Source organism: Artibeus jamaicensis, unplaced genomic scaffold (assembly GCF_021234435.1).
Source record: "Artibeus jamaicensis isolate MK-2021 breed Jamaican fruit bat unplaced genomic scaffold, CSHL_Jam_final scaffold_1689, whole genome shotgun sequence".
NCBI classification, from domain to species: Eukaryota; Metazoa; Chordata; class Mammalia; order Chiroptera; family Phyllostomidae; genus Artibeus; species Artibeus jamaicensis.
Genome location: NW_026522029.1, coordinates 2,260,571 through 2,282,771, shown reverse-complemented (window position 1 = coordinate 2,282,771; position 22,201 = coordinate 2,260,571). Strand labels below are relative to the sequence as shown.

Below are 22,201 nucleotides of genomic sequence, written 5' to 3'. Positions count from 1 at the left end.
AGGTGAGGTGAGGAGATGGAGATTTATGGAGTGTTGGTTAAGTTAGTCGCCCAAAGCCTTACAGATAGGCAGGTGATGAATGGAAATCCCAGCCCAGGTTATCTGAGTTTAGAAACAGTACTCTAAACCACTTGCTATGGAATGACTGGGTGGTGTCCAAGCCCCGCCCCCATGTTATATAACAGGCACGGTTGACCCTGTGACGTGCCGCAGAGGGCTGAAGCTGTCCCGGTTGTCAGCCTTGGCGAGGGATTCCGCGAGGCCCTTGGTCCTACTAACTGCACACAGGTGGCTGACTCCTTTCCCAATGACCTCCAGCCAGTGTGGGGAATCAGGAAGGTTCCCACGGCTCAGAAACCATAATTTTTTCCGAGTTCAAAACACACCCCAGAGGTAGGCGTGGGCGTTTCACTCACTCCCAGAGAGAATCAACACGAAACTTCCAGAGAAATAGAAAGAAAAAAAAAAAAGCAAGCCTGCGAGGGAGCGGAATAGAAATGGGAAAAACTTGGGGGTAAGTTGTATGATAGGGAACGGCAGAAAAGAGTGTAATGAAAAGTAGAAAAAGAGGGAGTCCCAGTAACTCCAAAGTTGGGGGGGTATCGACGCAGCCCCTCTCTATTGCGCCTGCGTAATGCTACCTCCTTTAGCACCCCCGCCCCTTCCCTCCCCCGAAGATTTACTCGTCTCTTGGCAACCATTCACCTAAGGAGCCAATCAGAGGGCACCTTTCACCGTGCCCTCACCGTCAGCTTCCCGGCGGAAGGATCCCGCGGGCTCTGGCTCCGCCCTGCCCTGCCCCTCGCTCCCGGGAGAGGCAGGCTTAGGGGCGGGGGCAGGGGCGGGGGGTGGAGGACGGGGGCGTGGTCATGCCGGATAAGAACGAGGGGGGCGGTGGCCTTTCGGCTCACTTGGTGCCGCTGCTTGGGGGCTGCAGTGACCGTGCCGCTCCTGCTGGGGGCTGCCCACGCCAAGGACCGCACTCTGTCATCTCCTCTTCCACCTCCCAGGTGAGTCCAGGGTCGCCTCCTTCAAAGTCTTGAGGATGCGGCGGATCCAGAGAGCCGCGCGCTCTGCCCTCGGGGGTCTGTCCCTGCCGAGCGGAGCTCGAGTCCTCGCCGAGCCCAGTCGGGGCGCGGAGGCGTGAGGGGCGGTGCGGACAGGTGACGGGACCAGGTGCTCCCTTTCCCCGCAGCTCCCTCCGTGGCACCCTCCCTCCACTCTCCGCCCCTGTGGGCCAGGAGAGACGCTCCTAGAGGGAGCTGCAACTTTCCAGAGACTTCGGCCAGGCTTGGCAAACTTCAGCGAGTTCCTGATGCGCGCGTCCCGCGGGCTGCGCGCTGGCCGGGCACCGCGGGGTGGCCGAGGCGTACGTGAAGGGGGCCTTTGGCTGCTTCCCGGGGTCCGCCGCCCCCTCCTCGCTTGCGGTCTCTCGGGCTTGCACCTGCGCTCCCACCCGCAAGTACATCCCATCGGCCCGCGCAGCGCGAATTCGAATGCGGCGGTTCGGGGAGGCGTAGTTGGAGACGCAGCGGTCCGCGGCTGATATCGGGCCGGACAGGGGAGGGGCGCTTCTCAGGCTGCGCGCCAGGGCCCGGGCGCAGATCGCTCCCTTTTCTTGGACTCACACCATACTGTGGACACCATAAGCAGCAAAGTGACCTAAGCGAGTGACTTGCGTGCTGCGCTGCTCTCGGAAACTTCTCGGGATTATGGTGTCTGCGACCTGGTTCCGCCCCTTTCAGAAATGAAACTTGCTTACAGAGTAGACTGAAAGCCTGACAGTCAGTTGACTCGGCAGCGGTGCCGCGGGTGGCTCAGAGGCGCCGCTGCCCCAGGAGGTGTCGCAGTTCAGATCGCGAAGGTTTGGAGGGGAGTCGAAGGTGGGTGACGAACCAGAGTACAGGTGGTAGCCTGCAGACCTCCACACAACGCCGGCGGGCGGCAAAACTAGACGGCGCTACCTCGGAGCCAGGGGGCACTTCACCCATCCTCACTAGGACTGGCCGTTAGGGCTGGCCGCCGCGGGAGGAATCGGCTCAGCCCCCTGCCCGCTTGCCGCTGGTTCGAGGAAGGCTTCTGCAGGGCCGCCCGTGTCCTTATAAGTAGAGCCCTGCTGCTTTTTAACTTTTATTTGTTTGTTTTTAAGGCAGTTATAACATGCAAACAACGAAAGTGCACCGACTACTACATTTGTATTGTGACAATTGGTATCAGGATAGGTGGGTCGGGAACCTGAACCTCCTCAGAAAATGAAGTTAAGATGATTAAATCCTCCTGAAGCCGACTCGGGGCTTAGCCCAGCTGTCCTTCAAGGGGATGAGGGTGGCCGTTGCTGGCTCCGCTAACCTTTCAACTTGTGTAATTTGGCAAGGATCAGGGCAAGGAAGGGAGGTGAGGGTGGTAGGAGGGCTTACCAAGGACTGTGCCGAGTCTTAAATCCCAGAGGTTATTGGGGGGAGGGGAGGGGCGGTGAGACCCGCACTGGAGACCCTGCGGTTGAAGGGGCTGGGGTGGGGACCGGAGAGCTCTGACTTTTCTCTTCGCTTGCAGGGAAGCGGTCTGGGCTGGACCAGCAGGAATTCTGTCCTTTGCCATTGTTGTTTGTGAAGATGGAAAACTTAATGTCTCTGGAGTCCACCTTTTACTTGAGATAACTGAAACCTTATGTTTTAAGGTACACCCGTGTCTTTAGAGTACACTTATTCTCAATAAGGAACTTTTCAAAAGGAGGTTGGACGATGTTGTATACAATTGTTCAGGTAGCTGTGGGGAGAGTCCCATACCATTAAAAAAACAAAAAACAAAAAACTTTTGTCAGGAGGCTTCTAAATTGTTACCCAAAACAAAGTCCCCTAATTCCATAAGGAAGGTTACTGTGAGAATGTAGAGCTAACAGCAACACACTTTGTGTGGCCTTTCTCCCGCCGTACCCACCTGGTATTGCCAGATCACGCTGGGGTAACCGTCAGATGAAGGTGATTTAGCCCAGCACCAGCTTGGCTCCCCCTGCTCAGTTCCTGGGCTCCAGTAGCAACTGAAATCCCATCCCCAGACGCAGAAGCTCCTCCCACAGCCCCTCCCCCAGCAGCCCTCTCCCCACAGCCCTCCCTTTAGCCCGCATTCCCAGTGTTCAAGGCTGGAGCAGATTGTGGACATTCTGCACCACCCACCAGAGAACAGAAGTCCTCGTCCTTCTGAGAATCCAAGGAACTGCCCGGCAGTAAAGATAACTTAGAGAGAGGACTGTCCTGCCCTTGTTCTGCCAGTGCCAGTGATCAGACTCATTTGATCCTGAGTTAGAAAATGACATTTGCTTAACTGCTCAAGTAAGTAGTACCTGGTCTTCCTCTTCGATGCTTTGTGTGCATGGGGCCAGTCACTAAAAAAGACAACCATGAGCTCTGAATGGATTCGCTAAACCTTTTGTGTGTTACAGGGAGAAGTTGTGGAAGCCCAAGGCTAGTTTTGGGAGTTCAGCTTGTGTTTGGGTTTCTTGGTTTTACACCAAACTCTGGGCTGTATCTGTTATTTTTTAAGTGTGTTTGTGTGGGGGGCGGGGTGGGGAGGGGGCTAAGGGAAGCAACGCAGAGTCTGAAGTGTTAGTTGGGATAAAACATTACTCTGGTTAGGTAAGGTCCATTGCTTCTTTGTGTATTGTCACTGAAGAAACAAGGCCATGTAGGAGAACGTGTCCTGCCATCTGGGTGTTTTGACTGTGGTGTGTTAAATTGGCATACGCTGTATTCTGATGAAGCAGACACCTGTGGGCAGAGAGGTATATGTGTGTGTGTGTGTGTTTATGGCCACCTGGGAACAGCAGAGGGGGTGATTGATTGTGCTGCTTCTGGGACTTCTGGTCTCAGACTTCTTTATTCTGTCCCTACACGCGTTATAAGGAAGCTCCTATTTGCAGTTTAAATGGTTCAGAGGAAGCATCTTTGTATAATCGAACTCTGTAAGAAATCGCCTGATGAATTGTTCAGAACGCATTGAGTTTTGGACAGCTGCCCCCTGTAGCCCGCTGTAGATGTGTTCACAGTGCTTCTTGGGGCAACACTAAGCACCAGTGTGAAGAAACAGTTGCTGGTGCTAACTCTCCCTGTAGGGCGTTTGTAGTCTCGGAGCCTTTAGGTCTTGGTCACTGACCTGCTTTAAGTGTTTCTTTCTGGGATAACGGGGATGGAGTCAGTGAGGGGTTAAGTGCTTCCTAGGCAGCCTTGTGTGCCAGGTGCTGAGGAGGCCCAGGGAAGGGCTCTGATGCAGGCGGGGCCGGGGCAGCTTCCCAGGGTCTTCCGGGCACAGCGGAAGCAGAGGTGTGTGCTCACCGCCCCCTCCCCAGTGCCTAGAGCAGAGTCTGTCACACAGAAGTTAAGTGGACACAGCCTGCTGCCATTCCTCTGGGGGGGCAGGGCTCCTTTAAATAGGTGTGGCCCTGGTGGGCCACTGTGCCAGTGCCGGCACTTTGGGGATCAAAAGCTCCTAGCCAAAAATGCAGGGTGGATTCTGGGCCTTTTTCTAAATGGAGGTCTTGGAGCCCGGGGGCAGGGACCAGTAATTGGCCCCCAGCTGAAACCCCTCAAGCTGTTAACCGGCTGCCTCCCAGCCCCTCCCACCCTGCCCATCCACCCAGCACGGCCTCACTCGGCTTGATCAGCCTTTCTCGCTCCACGTGCCCTCGGTGGCTAGTTCTGCTGAGTCTTTGTCTTTTTAATTTTTTGTTTTCCACTGCCATCCCTGACCTGGTTTAGGGCTCTACAGAGAGCCGCTTGGTGGGAGCTGGAGTCAGCTCCTCTCCCTGCCTGGCCAGTTCTACACCCCAGGCTCCTGGAACAGCACCTTCGGGACTCACAGGCTCGGCCCGTCCTGCTAGAAGGGGCTGAGGATCGTGTCAGGACCTCAGCCTTGCTGACTTCTGCTTCTTCTCAGCCTCCCCTGGAAGGAGGCTTCCCAGCCGCCCTGCCTCTCCTCGCAGAACACACATTCAAGTCATTGATCGAATTAATGCTGTTCCTTCCTCACCATCCTTCAGCCCACCCTTGGACCCTTCCCAGTGGCTTCCGAGCTACCCGGTCTGAGGATGCCCTTGCCCCGTGCCTCTCCTCTTCAGGGGGGTCTTTGCAGTTCTGCTTTATACCTTAGTTTCTACTTCTTTCAAATCTTCAGCTGGGTGAACACAAAAAGTTCCATCTCTCTCTCTCTCTCTCTCTCTCTCTCTCTCTCTCTCTGTATTAGCTCCCTGGAAACACCTGTGAGAAGAACATTATCCATGAATCATGAACTGCTCCTACTCCCTCATGTTGACATAGTTGCTGTCACCTTGCTTAGCCCTCAGGAGGATCAGAGAAGGGGCAGCCCTCCGCCTCACCTGGCTGGCTGCCCACCCTTCACTCCAAACACATTTTGTTTATTTATCCCCGACCTGTGCTTGTGATGGTGGAGAGGTGGACGTGAGGACCCCCACGGCCAGCTGCCTCTGCATGGCTGTGGCCAGTCCTGTCACTCACGTGGGGGACTGTAAGGCAGTCACAGCAGAGGCGCAGGTCCGGAGCAGAGATGCCGGTGGACACTCACCGAGGGCCTGGGGTTCCCCGTGCCCAGGCCCTTTGTGCTCCTGTCGCAGCTGCCTCAGCTGTGAGGACACCTGGGTTCTGGTCCCGGCAGCGCCTTGACTGCTTCAGGCTTCAGTTTCTTCATCCTCAGAAGGACAATAGACCAGCGCTGTCCAATAGAAATGCGAGAGCCTCAGTGAGGTTTCCAGTAGTCACATTAAAAGGTAAAAATAGGTGAAGATAACTTTAGGTTTTTTAATCCATCATGTCAAAAATCATTTCAATATGTAATCAATATAAAAACATTAATGAGATGTTTCACTTTTTGTTTCTTGTGCCGAGTCCCTGAAATTCGGTGTGTATTTGACACGCACAGAACATCTGAATTTGGATTCTCCCATTTCTGGTGCTCAGCAGCCACGTGAGGTTGTGGACAGCCGAGTGGGCAGTGCAGGGCTCTACCGTCGACAAAAATGCTTGTGTCTCGATTCTGACTCTACCTCGGTGGGAGGCAAGAGTTAACACAAAGCGATGGCAGAAAAACGTCAGCTAGGACGTAAGCCCTACGAGGGCAGAGATCCATGTGCCTCGCTTTGTCTCAGAAGCTTCTAGAACAGCACTGGGAACCTCTCAGGCACCCACATAGCTGAAAGAATGAAAGGAACGTCCGTCGCCACCGCCAGCTCATTGATAATCACACACCTTGGGACTCAGCCCTCATCTTAGAACACAGGGCGTTTTTGATTCCTCGTCCAATGCCTGTTATTATTATTATTTTTGTAGTTGAGAATAATCATGAAGTAATCAAAGAACTGCAGAGAAAATCTGAGAGGGGCTCGGGGCTGGAACTCCAACAATGAAAATTTGAAACTGTAACAGGAAATAAGTAAAAGGCGTCTTTGCGATGCTGAATGGCAAGGATGCATGACTCAGCAGGCGCTAGCTGAATGCTGATGGCCCCTGTGAGCTGCAGGTGTGCCTTGTGTGGCTGCCCGCCTGTGGGGACACCTTCACGGACAAGGCGGCTTGGCTTCCCGAGGGGCCGTGGGTGCAGAAACAGGTGCCACCCTGGGTTTTGCCCTTTCACTGTGACCCCACCCTCGACTCTGCCCGCTTGCCCAAAGTTCATTCTTAGCAGCATTTATACTGGCATCAGAGGGCCCACTGGGGGTGTGTATGTGTGTCTGATGTGTGCGAAGGGCATTCAAGCACCTGAGAGTGGCTCGTGCCTTTCTGAGAGGCCCAGGGGTGCTGTGAGTGAGTAGTCAGGACGGAGGACCTGGTTTGGACAGCTGACACCTGTTCCGAACTCTAAGTGGCGAGTTCAGAGGTAAAGCCGCCCTTGAGAAAACCAGGAGGCTGTCAGCCCTTAAGCACTGGATTGCGTGTAACCTCGGTCATCCTTACAGTAAACGATGCCCTTCTAGAAATCGTCTTATTTTCCCAGTCTAGTCAGTCTGTAAAACAGCAGGACCAGCTCTAGGGATCTCTCTAAATGAATTCAGACCACTAACATCTCTGGTTTTAAGAAAGAGGCGTTTGGTAGAAGGGAGTGGACTAGCCAGTAGCAACAAAGATTATTTCCAATTCAACTTGAGCAGTTAGCACTTAGTAATGCTGACACCTTGGGAACATCAAGGCTTCTCTGCTTAGCTTCCACCTAAAGACGTCTGTGTTCCGACCTTGTTAGCATCTACATTGGCAGCCCTTTCAGCGTATCCCTTTAAGCACGGCAGCATCTGAGCTGTCCCTGTTACGTGGGGGCCAGTGTTTTCGTTCTGTTCACACTGTTTTGTAGCGCCGGCGTTATCTCTCCAGCCACACTTGCTGAAGCATCCTATTTTGACGGACGGGGCAAGCTGTTTAGAGTCTGCTCAGGGCGGTGTCTGTGGACATAGCTGTGTTGCTGATAACCATGAAGACTGTGTGTTGTCCGCCGTGGGGAGGAAGCACTCGTGAAGGCCCCTCAGACTCAGAAAGCCTATGCACAACAAGGTGGCACCAGGTTCTGCTTCGGTCCAGGACCCTCTCTGTTCAGGTAGCTCAGGCAGCACCCCAGTTGTGGTGGGAGTCAGGCCACCTCTCTCAGCTCTTGTAAACAGCAATTCAGAGCGGCTGGGAGGATGCTGATAACCCTGAGAAAACAGATTGAGGAGACCTGGACGGGATCAGGAGCCGAGAGAGAGAAAAGACCATCTGTGGGTTGTTGTGTCGCCGACTTAGAAATGTTTTCTCAGGGCACAGCTTTGCGGCGCGGGGAGGTTATTTGAGTGGAGGTAGAATGTGTCTGTGAATGTTTTCGTGGGCAACTGTAAACGTAGCTTTCGGGGAAATGCACACAATGTATTTCATTGTCCTTTTCTTAAACAAGGCATTATTTTATCTGGTTCTATTGCTTTGGGCTGTCATTCAACATAAACTTCTTCATTCCATGTACAGGTGTGTGTCTCAGCTATCTGTGACTTTTTCACCTGTTTAAGGGCAGCGGAGAAGTCTCTGGAACATCCCCTCCTCCCTGGTGGTGGGGCTGGCAGCCCGCGGACAGAGGGCTTGCTCCGGCTTCCCCCTGGTCCTAGATAACTTCTGGCCTTCACCCCTCTAGGAATTCAGGGAGTAAGGGAGGTTTCTCTTCAGAAGGCCAAAGCCGCCTTGACCCTGGTGTTTCTCCTCCCCACCCAGTTGTCTGGGGCTGCATATATCAAGCCATGGCCATTCAAAGCTCTTTTCTCGAGGATGAAGGAATCTCAAGGGTTGAACCATATGCAGGTGGAAAAGCAGCAGGTGTCCAGCCCCAGGGTCACCGTGCACACGTGGGCTGACCCGTGGCAGGCCACTCCTGCTCTCGGTGCTGCTCCAGCTCCCCTTTGTGCGCTCACCCGTGGGGTCCTGGTCACTCCTTGTGAATGGACCTACCTTGTCTCTGCAGCTCCGTTAGGTTATCTGTTTCCTGGATCTGGTAGTAATCCTCTTGTCTGCAGGGAGTGTCCCGTTCTGCTGCTATATCAGCCGATGGACACTCCCGACCGTCCAGCCACCGGCACCGGTCCTGGCTGGTGCTGTTTTATTCTGGGAGCAGAGCGGTGTGCCTCAGTTGCCCAGATAAGTAAGGATCAGCCATCCCTAAAATCGTCCTCTTGTGCCTTCATTTTTTCTTCTTAACACTTGCCTAGCAAGCTGACTATCCCAGCTCCCTCCACTCCTGGGTCCCCTCCTGGACTCGCTGTCTCCGAAATCACCGCTGCCTTGCCGCCTCCCCGGGAGAGGACCGCAGACCTTCATCTCCCAGCCACTGTTCCTTTAACGCAAACATTAGCCTAACCATTAGAATGTCTAGACTTAATTACCTTCGGTCCTAGTGGCTCCACTAAACTGCAGACACCCCCAAATCCAGAGTGGGTTTGAGGGGGAGAGCTTCTGAACTGCCACCTGTCACTGTCGTTCTAAATGCTTCTGTCTTGCGTTGAGCACTTGTCTGACCTTTCTCAGGTGACCTTCGTGCATCTTTCCTCCATCTTATAAAAAACCTTTACACCTCCTTCCCCTTTCCTTCCTCTGGCCGCCGTCTTCGTCCTACAACTACCTGAGCAACTAGCTTGTCTTCAAAGCCCTACCTGCCCCCCACCCCTCCACACACACACTCAAGGATCCGCCTCCAGGGGGCCTCTTAACTTCCATTTCCGCCACTGCCCGGTGGCAAGTCCCTGAGCAGTTCTTTGGCGGATTTCTTTGTTCCCCACTTTCTCCTCTATAAAGGAGACATCTCCGCGTCTCCTGCGCCAGGGATGCTCAGGGGGTCAGCGCCTTAATCCACACAAGGCCCCTTTGCATTTGGGACGTTGTCAAATAGAATTTGGTGGCTCATATCTGAACATCTGGCTAAATATCCGTCCCATTGGGCATCCCCTGGCCGTGGCTCTGGCCGCACAGAGAGCCCCTGGGGGGCTCTGCATCTGGGGGTGCGGCTGGAGTCTGAGGAAGTGGTGCAGTGAGTCTGTGAGGAAAGGGTGTGGGCAGGATTGTTGGGAAGACGTTCAGTGATGAAACAACTGATGCACATCTCCTCTGAGAAGTGGGATTTCCCACACCACCCGGTGGGCAACGAGTTATCTTCTTCCCAGCCTCTCTGCCCTCAGAGCCACCTCGGTGTCATTGAGGATGACCACTGCCCTTGGCCCAGCCGGCGTCTGCACTGCACAGACACCGAAGGGCAGGCGCTCGAGCTTTGCTGTACAGTGTCTGCCGAGGGGAGGCGGGTGCACAGCTGCATGGTTAACAGAAGGTTCTCCCTTGGGTTCTCTTCTTTGGACGGGACCAATCAAACCTCTGTTTTAGGAAAGATCACTTTATTAGCAGCAAGAACTGGTGGAAGTGGTCACCAATTCCAAGACACTGGGGATCTGGAGACCGTTCACTTCATCCTTCCTGATCCTTATGGCTCCATGGAGGGAGAGGACAGCAGTAGCGTCAGTGAGACGGGAACTGATGTGCAGTGGCTCACGCGAAGTGCAATTCCGTTTGCTTTTCCATGTCCTCTCTGCTCCTTCCTTTTCCAGGAAGCAAAGAAACAGACCCCGACTGTGTCTGTCATTCACTCAGCTAAGGGAAGAGGCAGGATGGGCTTTAGTGATGCGTGTTGCCATCTACTTTTCCATGCAAGGGAACTTTTTCTCAAAGTGTCTTCTGTTGTAGACAGAGGAGCAGAGTTGATGTGGGAGATGCCAGCTACAGGTGCACGGGTCCCCTCTTAGCCAGGAGCCAGGGACGGCAGGTGTCTTTGCTCTGCACACTCACCTCCCTTGGAGTCTGTCACCAGGCTGGGTCCATTGCCCATGGCTGGGTGTCTTACCCTGAGCTCGGAAGAGCCAGCAGGAAGGTCCAGGCTGTTGAGGTAAACATATAATAAGTGTGAAAGGGACGTTTATCATCAAAGGAGGCCGATGTTGATGTGGGTTTGAGTTTTTTCTGTATTCTTAAACCTACAGTGAATTGGAGCACAAGGATACTGCCCACGTGTCTCTGGGTGGGATGGGGGGCTGCCGTAGCAGAGAGAGGGGCAGTATTTTCGTGAAACCTCTGCACAGAGAGCTTCCAGAGCTTTCATGCTAAAGACCACAGACCTGGACTTAAGTATGTACCTACCATCCTTTACTTCTTGGAGGTCCAGCTGCACATACACCAGGAACTCTGGGCGGCCTCTGTCTCATACCAGACACCGGGAGGAACCGGTGTTGATCTGCCCATGAGACCTGGGTGTGGTACTAATACTCTCAGCACTCACATGCCCTGGGTGTGGTACTAATACTCTCGGCACTCACATGCCCACTGCCCCGCTGCCTGCCCTGCTTGCTTCCCTGGCGTCCCCTCGTGCTTCCCTAGCCACTGTCACTCCTGTTTCTGGGATCTAGACAGACGGTGAAGCAGGACTAGAAGCGACTTGTCCTCCCCTAGATGGGCTCCAGCACAGGTCTGCAGACCATTCTGCACTGAGCGGCTCCATCCCAGGTGGGGAGTGGGGGACGCAGATAAGTTAGGCATCAGCTCATCTTCCGGGAGCTTGGTTTAATCTCCCGGCCTCCCTTGCTTTTTCTCTCTGGTGGCTATCTCTGCAAACCTGTGTTCTTTTCATGTGTGTGTCCCACCCTTCTGGGACAGTCAGGAGATAGAAGAAGAGGAAGTTGGGGCTACCCAAGATATAGTCATTCATCATGAGTCGAATGCTTTAGAAGATTAAACAGCTCCAACTGCGTGGGAAGCTGGTCATCCTCCATCATAAAAAGGTACCCGGATGCTCAGGTCAATGGGAAATGACTGTCCTTACCCTTCCCAGTGTCCTCTGTGCAAAATAGAATGACTCTGTTTCTCAGGCAGCAAAAGGGAAAATCAAACACTTTAGTTTGAATTTACCAGGCATCATACTGATTTTTTTCTAGTCACTAGTTTGTGAATTTTTGATCCAGAATTTGCCTTTAACCAGGGCCTTTCATGAGCTGGGAATGAGTAAGGATTAAGTCAGTGTGGACTTTGAGCAGCTAATTAAAATCAGCCTGTGCCACTCAGCTCTCCGGTGTGTTCTCCGAGCGCCGAGGGCCTGTGACTTGGATTCACTGGGGATGCCAGTGTGTGTCTGAGGACCTGGAAGATGTGCTTCTGATGTTCAAAATCGGGTGGGTGAGGGAAAACAGGATTCCTTCCTACTAGGCTTCCATAACTCGTTTTGGGTTCTCTTAACGAGCGAAGGACCGAACATGAACTCAGCCTGAACGTGCGCCTTCAGGAGCTCAAGCTCTAAATCGTGTCTCATTCGTGGTGAACTGGGGGAATTAAAAACCCCACCGTGGGCTTGGCACTGGTCACGCCCCGCACTGTGCTCGTGCACGCACTGCTCTTTTCTGAAGATTGAGTTAACGCCATTGGAGTGCACGTGTCAGAGGTGACAGGGAAGAAGCCAACCACAGGTGTCTTAGGAGTCTTGAAAAAGTGCTTCTTGCATTTATTACGGTTCTTGCAGTTGTAGCTCATCACCAGCATAACAGTGTCATTCGAAGGTGGCTGTACTACATCTGAAATGAGAAATAGCAATTCTTACAAAACCACTGAAAGATTTTTGGATAACAAACATAGAGTGGAACTAGATGGGATGGCTTATCCATTATTTTGAAAGTTTGGGGGGTTATTTTTATTTATTTTGGGTAAGCAGTAGACATCTTCTTTTATGCAGTGTTAAGTAGACACTTGACCGAAAGCCATTCTACAGCAAACCGGTCCCTCCTCCCCTGCCCACCCCTGCGGAGGTCAGCAGTTAAGGCTTGGAGGGGAGTGTCTGAGTGTGTGTGGTTGCATCCCGTGGTTATGGGGGTGGCAGGAGGGCTAGGAGGGGAACGGAAAGAAATAAGGTAGGAGGCTCACAGGGGAAAGACTTCAGAACACAGAGAATATGATTTCAACTAACTTTTCTCAACTAACACGTGTGTCGGCTCTAAATTCAAAAGGGATAAAATAAATCTTCCTTTGTCCCCCATCTCCCTACTGAGAGGTGCTCCTTGGTGCAGGCCGGACCACTGTGTGTCCTTCCAGAGACAGTGTGGGTGTGTAAGTGCAGGCTTGTACTTTTGCACACGTTTGTACTTGCTCTTCCATTACCCAATCTTGATGAGCATTTCACACTCATGCAGACAGAGCCATCACCATTCTCTCGGACGAAGGCGTACCTGGCGCCTGGGGCTTTATGAATACTTCTCCGATGAGTAGCCTTGTGCAGACCTGCGAGGGTGCCCCTGGGGTAAAACCGCAGCGGACGGCCTAGGAGTAGCTTTGCCCTGTCCGCGGGTACAGCCGCTGGAAACCGGGGGTGCCACGTGGTTCTCCAGAGAGAACCCCCGGACACTGTGCCTGAGGTGACTGCTGCTGGATCTCTGCCAGGCCCATGGGTGACAAGGCCACACTGAAGTTTTAACTTGCCTGTCCCTTGAGGGTGAGGTTGGGTGTGTCACACACCCTGAGCCTCTGTTCGTGTCCCGTGACCCCCATTCTGTTAGGGTTCCAGTGTTTGTGATCTGTGGGAGCTCGCTGTTCATGGAAGAAAGAAATACTTTGCCTAATGTTACAAAATTTTTTCTTAGTCTTCTAACTTCTTCGTGGCATTTTTACCATGCATGTATTTTAATTTTGCTATAGGCAAACGTATCAGTTTGGGCGACTTGTAGGTTTTATATGATGTAAAGAGGAGGAATAACTACTCTATGTAAATCTATAAATTCCACATTTTTTTTCCTAGTACTCTTAGGGTTTCATATTTTATACTGAAGTTTTTGATTCATCCATCTAGATCTTAGTTTGGCACACAGTAAAGAACTAACTTACTTAATTAGATTATTTTTAAAAATCTAATTAACCAGATGTCCCACGATTTTTCCCCTTTATTATTCAGAAGTGGCTCCTTTATTATATACTGACTTCCCTTATTTATAGATTCTATTCCTCGATTTAAAAACTCCCTCCCACCGATTTGTCTGCTTTCCACGCCAGCATCCCAGTGGTGGTGGCTTCCCGATCCCTCCAGTGGGGCCCACGCCATCTCTGTTTCCCGTGACCTTTCTGGCTGCTCCCGCCCCTCCTCCCGCGTGAACCTTACCAATGTTCAGCCTAAAACAGCTTCTAACTTTGAACCCACTGCAAGTTCAGAGGTTTAAAAATATACGAAACCTCTCCTGCCTGTGCCTTTCTCTCCCCCGGAAGGAGGCGTGATAGCTTTCTTCAGGTCCTCCCTGGTCTCAGTGCCCCTCCTCTGAAGTTAAGAATCCCTGTTCCAGAGGTGGGGTGTTCTGCCTTTGACTTGCCACAGCTCCTTTTTTTAATGACTCCTTAGAAAGAAAGGCATGAGTCAAGAGCCATCCCTACCGTTATTCTCTGCACCATGACTCAGGTTCTTCCTGGCGATTTTATTAAAATTAATTGTTCCTTCTACTCCAAGTGTTGGGTTGGATCGCAGCTCCCCACTTATATTTTTACAGGTAGATCAGCACACCTGACTGACCCCTGTGTCACCAAATCACGGCTGGCTTAGCAGTGGCTCAAAGCACAGCACCCGCCACACCTTTCTGTGGTCCAGCACACCCAGCACTGGGCTGGGTCGTGCCCTGCGTAACAGGCACAGGTGCACTGCATGCTCATCACGAAAGGGGCGGAGAGAACGGTGCCCACAAAGCACGTTAGGAAGGAAAACTGCCGTCTCCAATTTGACCCGATGCCAAACGCCAGCTACATTAAGCATTAAGTATTTCCTCACAAATTCTGCCTGGTCTCCTGAGCTTAGTGCTGTGGCAGGGTGGTCCAGGTAGCTGAGGGCTTTTTAATGTCGTCCAAACAGGTTTGAGGGGAAACTTTACCTCCCCGTTGGCATGACTTTTCTGTGGCAAGCAGAAGAGCATCACCCTCAGACTGGTCCTCCTGGAGCTCAACCTTCCCAGCTCCGACCAAGCCAATTCAGTCCCTTAACCTACGTGAGAACGGGAGCCTGTGATCGGCCTGAGGAGGGCGCGGAGGGCCAGACTGGCCGCAGCCAGGTCTTGGCCGCGAGCTGCCTCGGCCCCTCAATTCCAGCCATGAGCTCATGTTACCTCGCAGTTGTCTTGTGTCCCGCCCTCATAAGAGGTCTTCCTGTTCACCCCAGTCAGAGGACACCTCTGTAGTCCACCTTTACGTTACATTTTCTCTCTGCCGCACACTGCCTGGGTTGTGTTCTCACCCACCTCCTCAGCGGGCAGCTCCGGGAAAGCTCAGCCCACTGCATCCAGGGTTCCCCGACACGGACAGCCACCTGTTGATGGGAGCGGGGTAGGTGAGGCAAGGACCCCCAGCCCCAGGGCAAGACTACAACTCCAGGTTGAGCCCCAGGTCAGCATGTGCCGGATGCTCATGCAGGACCAGCAGCTTCCAGATGGGCAACCGCAGAGGTCACTGAGCGGACTTGGCGTGTGTCTAGGAAGCCAGAATGGTGAAGAGGGAGGGAGGACCGTTCACTGTGCCGTCTGAGGATAGCACCTTGACCTTGGGTTGAGCCCCTCCATCCCTAGCTAATGTTTGACCCCCCGTGGGTCCACAGGCACCTTGCCCCTACCACATCAGCATTTTTTAACATGCTATTTCGATGTCTGGGTATCTGTTGGTTTTCATTTTCTGCAAAGCATAACTTAGTCGAACATAGCTTTGGTGACTTTGTGGCTCTAACAGGTCAAGTGTGAGCAGTGATGTTTTTCTCCTACTTCTGAGTGCAGGCTTTCGGCTCCTCGGGTAGTTTCAAGGGACTAGTTTTCAAAATGCAGTTGAGGTTGACTCCCCTGAGGGTTTCCTGCATGCTGTACAGGCCTCTGTGCTGGGCAGAGGCCTTCCACTGCAGAGCCGACCTGACCCCTGGTAACCCAGGAATCTTGTCACTCACACAGCTCCCCGGTCCCGCCCTGGGTAACGAGAGTGCCTCGCAGAGGGCAGGCCACTCCCATTCGGGAGAAGGACGTGGGCTCTTGCTAACAGGATGTCAGTGTGTGCAGTGCTGACCGGACTCTCTCGTCTCAGGTGGCTGTGGCCCAGAGTTGCGAACTCATCTCGTCATGGAGTGAGGGGCGTCCCTTCTTGGGGCTGCTATGTTCTGCATGTGGCCTAGGTGTCAGCCAGTTCAAGGTGCAGGGAGGGAGCCAAGGGCAAGAGAGGTGGTTTTCACGGAAACCAAGGAAACTTAGCAGAGCCCTTAGGCCCTCTGTTGGCTGAGGTTGTGTCCAGGTTACTTGGTGTAATGAGTTTGTCTCCTTCCCTTCGCACAAACTAGCCCAACCTGACCCTGCCCCGTGACATGGACCAAACAAGTGAAACAAAACAAGCACATAAAACAAGATGATGAAGTTGCCCAATTTGGTATAGAAAAGTGTGGATCTTGGCCTTACTTCCTGAAGGCACTGTTGTTTACGTATTTAACTCATTTAACCCTCACAGCAACACCCAGCGGCAGATCCACTCACCAGTATTTACAGGAAAAGGTTCAGAGAAAACTCAGCATCGTCCCTGAGTCCCCCGAGCTGCTTTGCCAGTGGAGGCGAACCCTAACTTTGTTTCTCACCCCTCACTTTCAGTGTCCCTGGCCAGAACGCCCCCCACAATGGCAGAGGAGAGCAGCAGCACCAGGGACTGCGTGTCCTTCAGCGTGCTCAACTGGGACCAGGTTAGCCGGCTGCATGAAGTCCTGACCGAGGTCGTACCCATCCACGGGCGAGGCAACTTTCCAACCTTGGAGATGACCCTGAGGGACATCGTCCAGACCGTCCGCAGCCAGCTGGAGGAGGCAGGCATCAAAGTGCAGGACGTCCGGCTGAACGGCTCCGCCGCGGGCCACGTCTTGGTCAAAGACAACGGCTTGGGGTACAAAGACCTGGACCTCATCTTCCACGTGGCCCTTCCCACCGAGGTCGAGTTCCAGCTGGTCAGGGATGTGGTGCTGTGCTCCCTCCTGAACTTCCTGCCGGAGGGCGTGAGCAAGCTCAAGATCAGCCCGGTCACCCTGAAGGAGGCCTACGTGCAGAAGCTGGTGAAGGTGTGCGCAGACCCTGACCGCTGGAGCCTCATCTCCCTCTCCAACAAGAACGGCAGGAATGTGGAGCTGAAGTTCGTCGACTCCATCCGGCGCCAGTTCGAGTTCAGCGTGGACTCCTTCCAGATCATCCTGGACTCTCTGCTCTTTTTCTATGACTGCTCCAGCCACCCCATCTCCGAGCACCTGCACCCCACCGTGATCGGGGAGAGCATGTACGGGGACTTCGAGGAAGCCTTCGACCACCTGCAGAACAGACTGATCGCCACCAAGAACCCCGAGGAGATCCGGGGCGGGGGGCTGCTCAAGTACAGCAACCTCCTCGTGCGGGACTTCAGGCCCGCAGACCAGGAGGAGATCAAAACCCTGGAGCGCTACATGTGCTCCAGGTTCTTCATCGACTTCCCGGACATCCTGGAGCAGCAGAGGAAGCTGGAGACCTACCTGCAGAACCACTTTGCCGAAGGGGAGAGGAGCAAGTACGACTACCTCATGATCCTGCGCAGGGTCGTGAACGAGAGCACCGTGTGCCTCATGGGGCACGAGCGCAGGCAGACCCTGAACCTCATCTCCCTCCTGGCCCTGCGCGTGCTGGCCGAGCAGAACATCATCCCCAGCGCCACCAACGTCACCTGCTACTACCAGCCAGCTCCCTACGTCAGCGACGGCAACTTCAACAACTACTACGTCGCCCAGCCTCCAGTGACCTACAGCCAGCCCTACCCCACCTGGCTGCCTTGTAACTAACCTTGAGACCTGAGGGTTTCCACAGCGGGAACCCCGTAGGGCCGGGGCTCTCAGGTAGGGGAGCCTCCTTCTAGATGTAGGTGTTTGCCTCTTAAAGGGGAACTCAGCTCTGATTCTTCTTTGTTTTCTTTGTGTGCCCATTGGCATGGTCTGCCGTGTGTCATGAGCCAACCCTAAAGGGACCCATTGTTCCAGTGCCACTTTGGAAAAAGCTGTAGGAAGTACGGCCTACCCGCATCTTTCCGAGACAGACACTACCCCATCGTGTCCCCCACGTGAGCGCCGGGAGGTCCGAGCTCTGTGCGGTGCCCCAGGTTGGGGAACCGCCCGGGCGGAGTGTGAGAAGCACGGACCCACTTGTCTTCTCACTGGGGCCTAGAGAAGGCTCTGCCGGCGCCCGCTGGGGACGCTCAGTCCCGTGAAAGTTGTGCCGATGGTCTACTTCCTTGCATCAGTTGTAGGCAGGCAGAACGTGGCAACGGTGAGGGTGCTCCCGTGACTTCAGTTGCTTGCGTCTCCGGGACGGCGCTGGCGTGTGCTGCTCCGTGTGGGCAGAGCCCAGGACTCCTCTCACCGGTGAACCAGAGCCAGCTGCCACCGAACGGCTGTCTGGCCGGAGTGCCCCACAGGTTAGATGCCGTGCTCCTGCGAGGAATTGTGTGAGATGGCTGAGAGGAAGAAAAGAAGGTCTCTGCGTGACATGTCACTTGAAAAAAATAAAACGTGGAACATAATGTTAAACTAGAGCTGTGGTGGGGGTGGGAGTGATTGTACATAGGAAACCTGAATGTCCGCTTTTCTTTAAGGAATTTTTATGACTGATGCTTCTTTTTCCCTCAGTGGCTCGTCACCTTTGTTTTTCTCTTCCTCAGACTGAGGGTTGTGCCCAGTCTGGGGTCACTTGAGTAACTGACGTGTGAGGGTCTCCCTGTGTTTTCACCGGAAACCCGTTCTGGTCACATTCCAAGTATGACAAGCTGTTTTTCTGGAGTACTTGGGCTGATTGTTTTGTTTTGGTTTTTTTTTTGTTGTTCAAAAGTAGTGATTTCCTTCTCCAGGTTTTTTTTTTTCTTCTTTTTTTGACAGCAAATAAATTCAGGAATTTCAATAAAACTGGGCAGCCTGTGGAGTGATCTGCCCTTGTGAGCAGATATCTTTGGCTTAACTTTGCTTTAGAATGGGACTCGCTGCCCCCGCGCTGGGCATGAGGCAGAGAGCTGTACCCCCAGCCGGGCCCGTGTGTGATGGCCGCCCTGCGGCGGTCAGTGCTGGCGTGTCTGGGGGTCAGTGGTGTGAATGAAGAATGAGCCTCCTGACGCTGGTAGATTTGACCACACCTGTTTATATTCTGCACTTTAGAAGGAGAACAGTATTAACCTCTAGTCGAAAGCAAGCTTAGCAAACGGGAGCGCTCTAGGCTGCTGCTTTCCCAGTAGATTAAGTTAAGGGATTTTGTGTTTTTGAAATTTTTGGTGTGATTTCTTAGCAAGCATCACTTCAGGGTGTCCAGGGCGAAGAGACCCCATCTTGCCAGCCAGCCTGGTTTCGGCGGTGGTTCCATCTGGCCCATGGTCCTGAGTTTAAATTTGTCCCACGGCCGTGCAAACCCCAGCCCTGAGTGAGTGCTTCCTCCTTGCTTTAATAAGCAATGAAGCTGCCTTCTTACAGAAATGCTGAATAGAAAACAAGTGGTTTACCTTATTTGAAGATTATATTTTCAGGGTTTCTTTTCTAGAATGTGGTGTCTTGGTCCTCTTAAAACGCAGGTGGGGCCTGGCTGGGCCCCGAGGCTTAGCTGGTGTCCAGGTTGTGCTGCATGAGGTGAAGAGAAGCCACTTCTCGGTGTAACCAGTTCCTGTTTCTCTGGGAGCCAGTCATGTCTGAATGCACTGGCTTTGAGTCAAGGCCAGTTCGACATTGGTGGGGAGGGGCAGGGTGCTTCGGTGTTAGAAGGGGGCAAGGAAAGAAGAGTGAATCCCACCTTTGAAAACAACATGGTCATCCATGACCTTAATAGACTGCCATTGTGGTCAGATGGCCACCTGTTTGCTCAAAAATGACAGATCTGTTTAACCAAAGCTTTGAGATGTGATGGAGCTGCCAACAAAAGCACTCGCCACTGGCAGTCGGGATGGCACCCACCAGGAGGTGTGGGGGACTGGGCAGTGAGGCTCCAGAAGGAGGGACCAGAACCGCGTCAGGCCATTAAACGTCAGTTCGTCCTTGGAGCTCTTTCTGCTTGTTTTCTCCCCCCCCCCCACCCCCACCCCCGGCCGGAACTAGTCCTTTGAGAGTGGAGGGAAGCACAGAAGATACTAGGAGTCTCCAGCCTCCAGTCCTTTCCCACCATTGCAAGATGACCAGCTTGGCGGTCTCTTCACCTGAAGCCCTTAGGCAGCCCAGCTGTTCTGGAGTTTGAGAGCAGGCATGTTCTAGAACCATCAGGGTACAAAGCCACACTGACCAAAGCTGTACTTGTGATATATCACCCAGGGCTAGTGGTATCTCCACCTGCTCTGTGAGCCTTTTGCCTGCCTCCGACTAGACCAGGTAACCTTGAATTTCAGGTGTCTGGAAATTCTAGCTGAAACCTGCCTTTCATGTGGCTCACAAGCACCAGGTACTCTGAAGCTGTACTGAGTCCTGTGATGGTTCTTTTCTGTGTGTTGAGTAACATGAAACTTGGCAGTGGCCAAGGGCACTAAAGTTCAAGTGCAAGTTCTTGCATACATTTAAGCAGTCTCATTTGCTTCAGGGCTCTGAACAGTTTTCTGATGCTTTCTGCAAGTGTGCAGCTCGTTACCCCAGCCTGCGTCTTGGAATCAGGTCAACAGCAGTGAGATTCAAACAGCACCTTTCCCTTGTGTTGGCAGAGGGTGCACGCTGAGTTCCTGGCCCTGAGCTCCAGCCTCACCCTTAAACCTCACCTTGGCAGTGAGACACTATTCTTCACTCAGTAAGTGCAACTCTGAAACCAAACTCCATGACACCAACACCTTTGCATCAGGGTTCCTCCTGACCACTTGTGGGATATGGCGTGAGCCACAACCTGGGGAACTGGTGGGTGGGGGAGTCTGGGAAGGAAAGACGCTGGGATTCTGCTATTTGGCAACTTGTGGTTTGACATTTAAGTCCCCCCACCGCCCCGAGTTTGATTTTCCCCTGGAGATGGGAGTTACAGTGAGCTGTGTGTGAACCTATGGAGTTCTTTGTGTTTTTGGTGTGATGCATTAGCAAGCAAATGGCTAAAGCCCAAATCTGCTTGTTCTTTGGCCTCCCTGCCAGCAATGGCCCCTTACCTTCTTGGTAGATGAGGACTGGAACTAGTACTGCTTTCTTAACTTTGGGAAGTGGTGCCACTCAAAAGCAACTTCCTAACTTTCGGAACGCCTCCCTTCTTGTTAACTTTCTGGGGCTGCTGCCTTGTTTTAGGGTGCAGCTGGATTCTGAGCTCAAATGTCCTCTTCTAGAGACTAAATGATAGTGACCCATTTGTGAGGAGAGACCCCAATGCCCATCAGGGCTGTGACTCTTGGGGTGTCTGCCTGGGGCTTCCCGTGAAAGAGAAGCCTTTGGGGGGGTTCTGTAAGGTGAGAGAACTTCCAGTGGCCAAGGTTAAATTCGCACCCTTAATCTGGCAGAGACCAGAATGTCACAGCTGACCTTGGAACATACTCCAATTCCGCCAGTTACATTCAGAAGACCAGGGGAGGGGTGTGTGTGTGTGTGTGTGTGTGTGTTTGGGAGGAAGGTGGTATATTTAAAAAGTCCTGACAACTTTTCAGGATTATTTGTGGAGACTTCAAGGTGAGGATCAGGAAAGAAAATGCTTTTTTTGTGAGTTCAAGTTCTAAACCTTATTGACCTATCACTTTATAAAAATAAAAACAAACAGAAAAACAAAACAAAACAAAAACGGCGAAGTGTCAGCAAAAGAAAATGCTTGGAGTTTTGCCTGGGTTGGTGCGAGTTGTCGCAAACTGCTGTGTGTGTTCGCCCAGCAAGGTGAGAAGACCGTCCGCTAAAGAGGAAGTCATTCCATCACACGGATCTGTGGGTGTTTAAAAACTCAAGCCATCTGGTTTTGTTGTGTTTTTTTTTTTAATGAATGAAAAAAAAAATAGCTGCTTTAGGAAAATTAAGATTTTTTTTATCCATTAACTTCCAAATTAATACAGTTCAAAAGTAAGATACTTGTTAGGTTAGACTAAATTGGAAGCTTTTGTTTCACTAGGTACACATAGACTTTGAGATGGTAATTGACTAGGATGCCTGAGGGTTCCTCTTTGGTGCGATGGTCACTGACCTTCCTACGTGAAGCAGGTAAAATCATTTATCAATGCAAAATGTATTAGAACTTGATGAAATAGAGCTTTGAGTTTGAGAAATAAAGATATATTTAAAAAAAACACACCACCTTGTCAGTTATGAGACCTTACTGTGTTCATTCCTTTGTGTGTCGCTTCCATGGTGAAGTTACTTTATGTTTCAGGGAAGATGCCTCATGGTGGTGGGTAGTTATCAAAAGCAGGCTTGGACACACCTCTGAAGCCGGTGCTTTCTCTGGGGGGGGGTGTAGGGTCGCCTTGGGGCTCATCATTCCCTTACTATCTGGACTCCTCCCCAAGGTGCCTGACTAATTTAAACTGAGCTTTTTTATGGTCTGCAGCCTCCAGCTAATGCCCACGTTCAGTGGTGTAGTCTTGTGTGATTCAGGGCTAAAAGCTAGGTTCTCATCAGCCTGACCTTGGCCCCAAACCCCTCTCAATAAGAACTGCTACTGTGGTTTCTTCACATTTTAAAATAGGCTAGACGTGAACAGGTG

At 52.5% G+C, this 22,201-nt stretch overlaps 1 protein-coding gene across 7 annotated transcripts; it reads left to right on the top strand.

The window, feature by feature from the left end:
- The first annotated feature begins 886 nt into the window (after positions 1-886).
- TENT5C (terminal nucleotidyltransferase 5C) lies at positions 887-21,787 on the top strand. 7 transcript variants are annotated; one of them, XM_053655982.1, is made up of 4 exons: positions 887-1,010; positions 2,554-2,677; positions 5,236-5,776; positions 16,175-21,787. In XM_053655982.1, exons 3-4 carry the CDS (start codon positions 5,557-5,559, stop codon positions 17,374-17,376), a joined length of 1,422 nt encoding a protein of 473 aa, XP_053511957.1. In that variant the 5' UTR covers positions 887-1,010; positions 2,554-2,677; positions 5,236-5,556; the 3' UTR covers positions 17,377-21,787. The 7 variants fall into 7 exon arrangements, with proteins under 7 accessions (XP_053511957.1, XP_053511958.1, XP_036990973.1 ...); XM_053655983.1 differs by lacking the exon at positions 2,554-2,677; XM_037135078.2 differs by lacking the exon at positions 5,236-5,776.
- Positions 21,788-22,201: the final 414 nt, after the last annotated feature.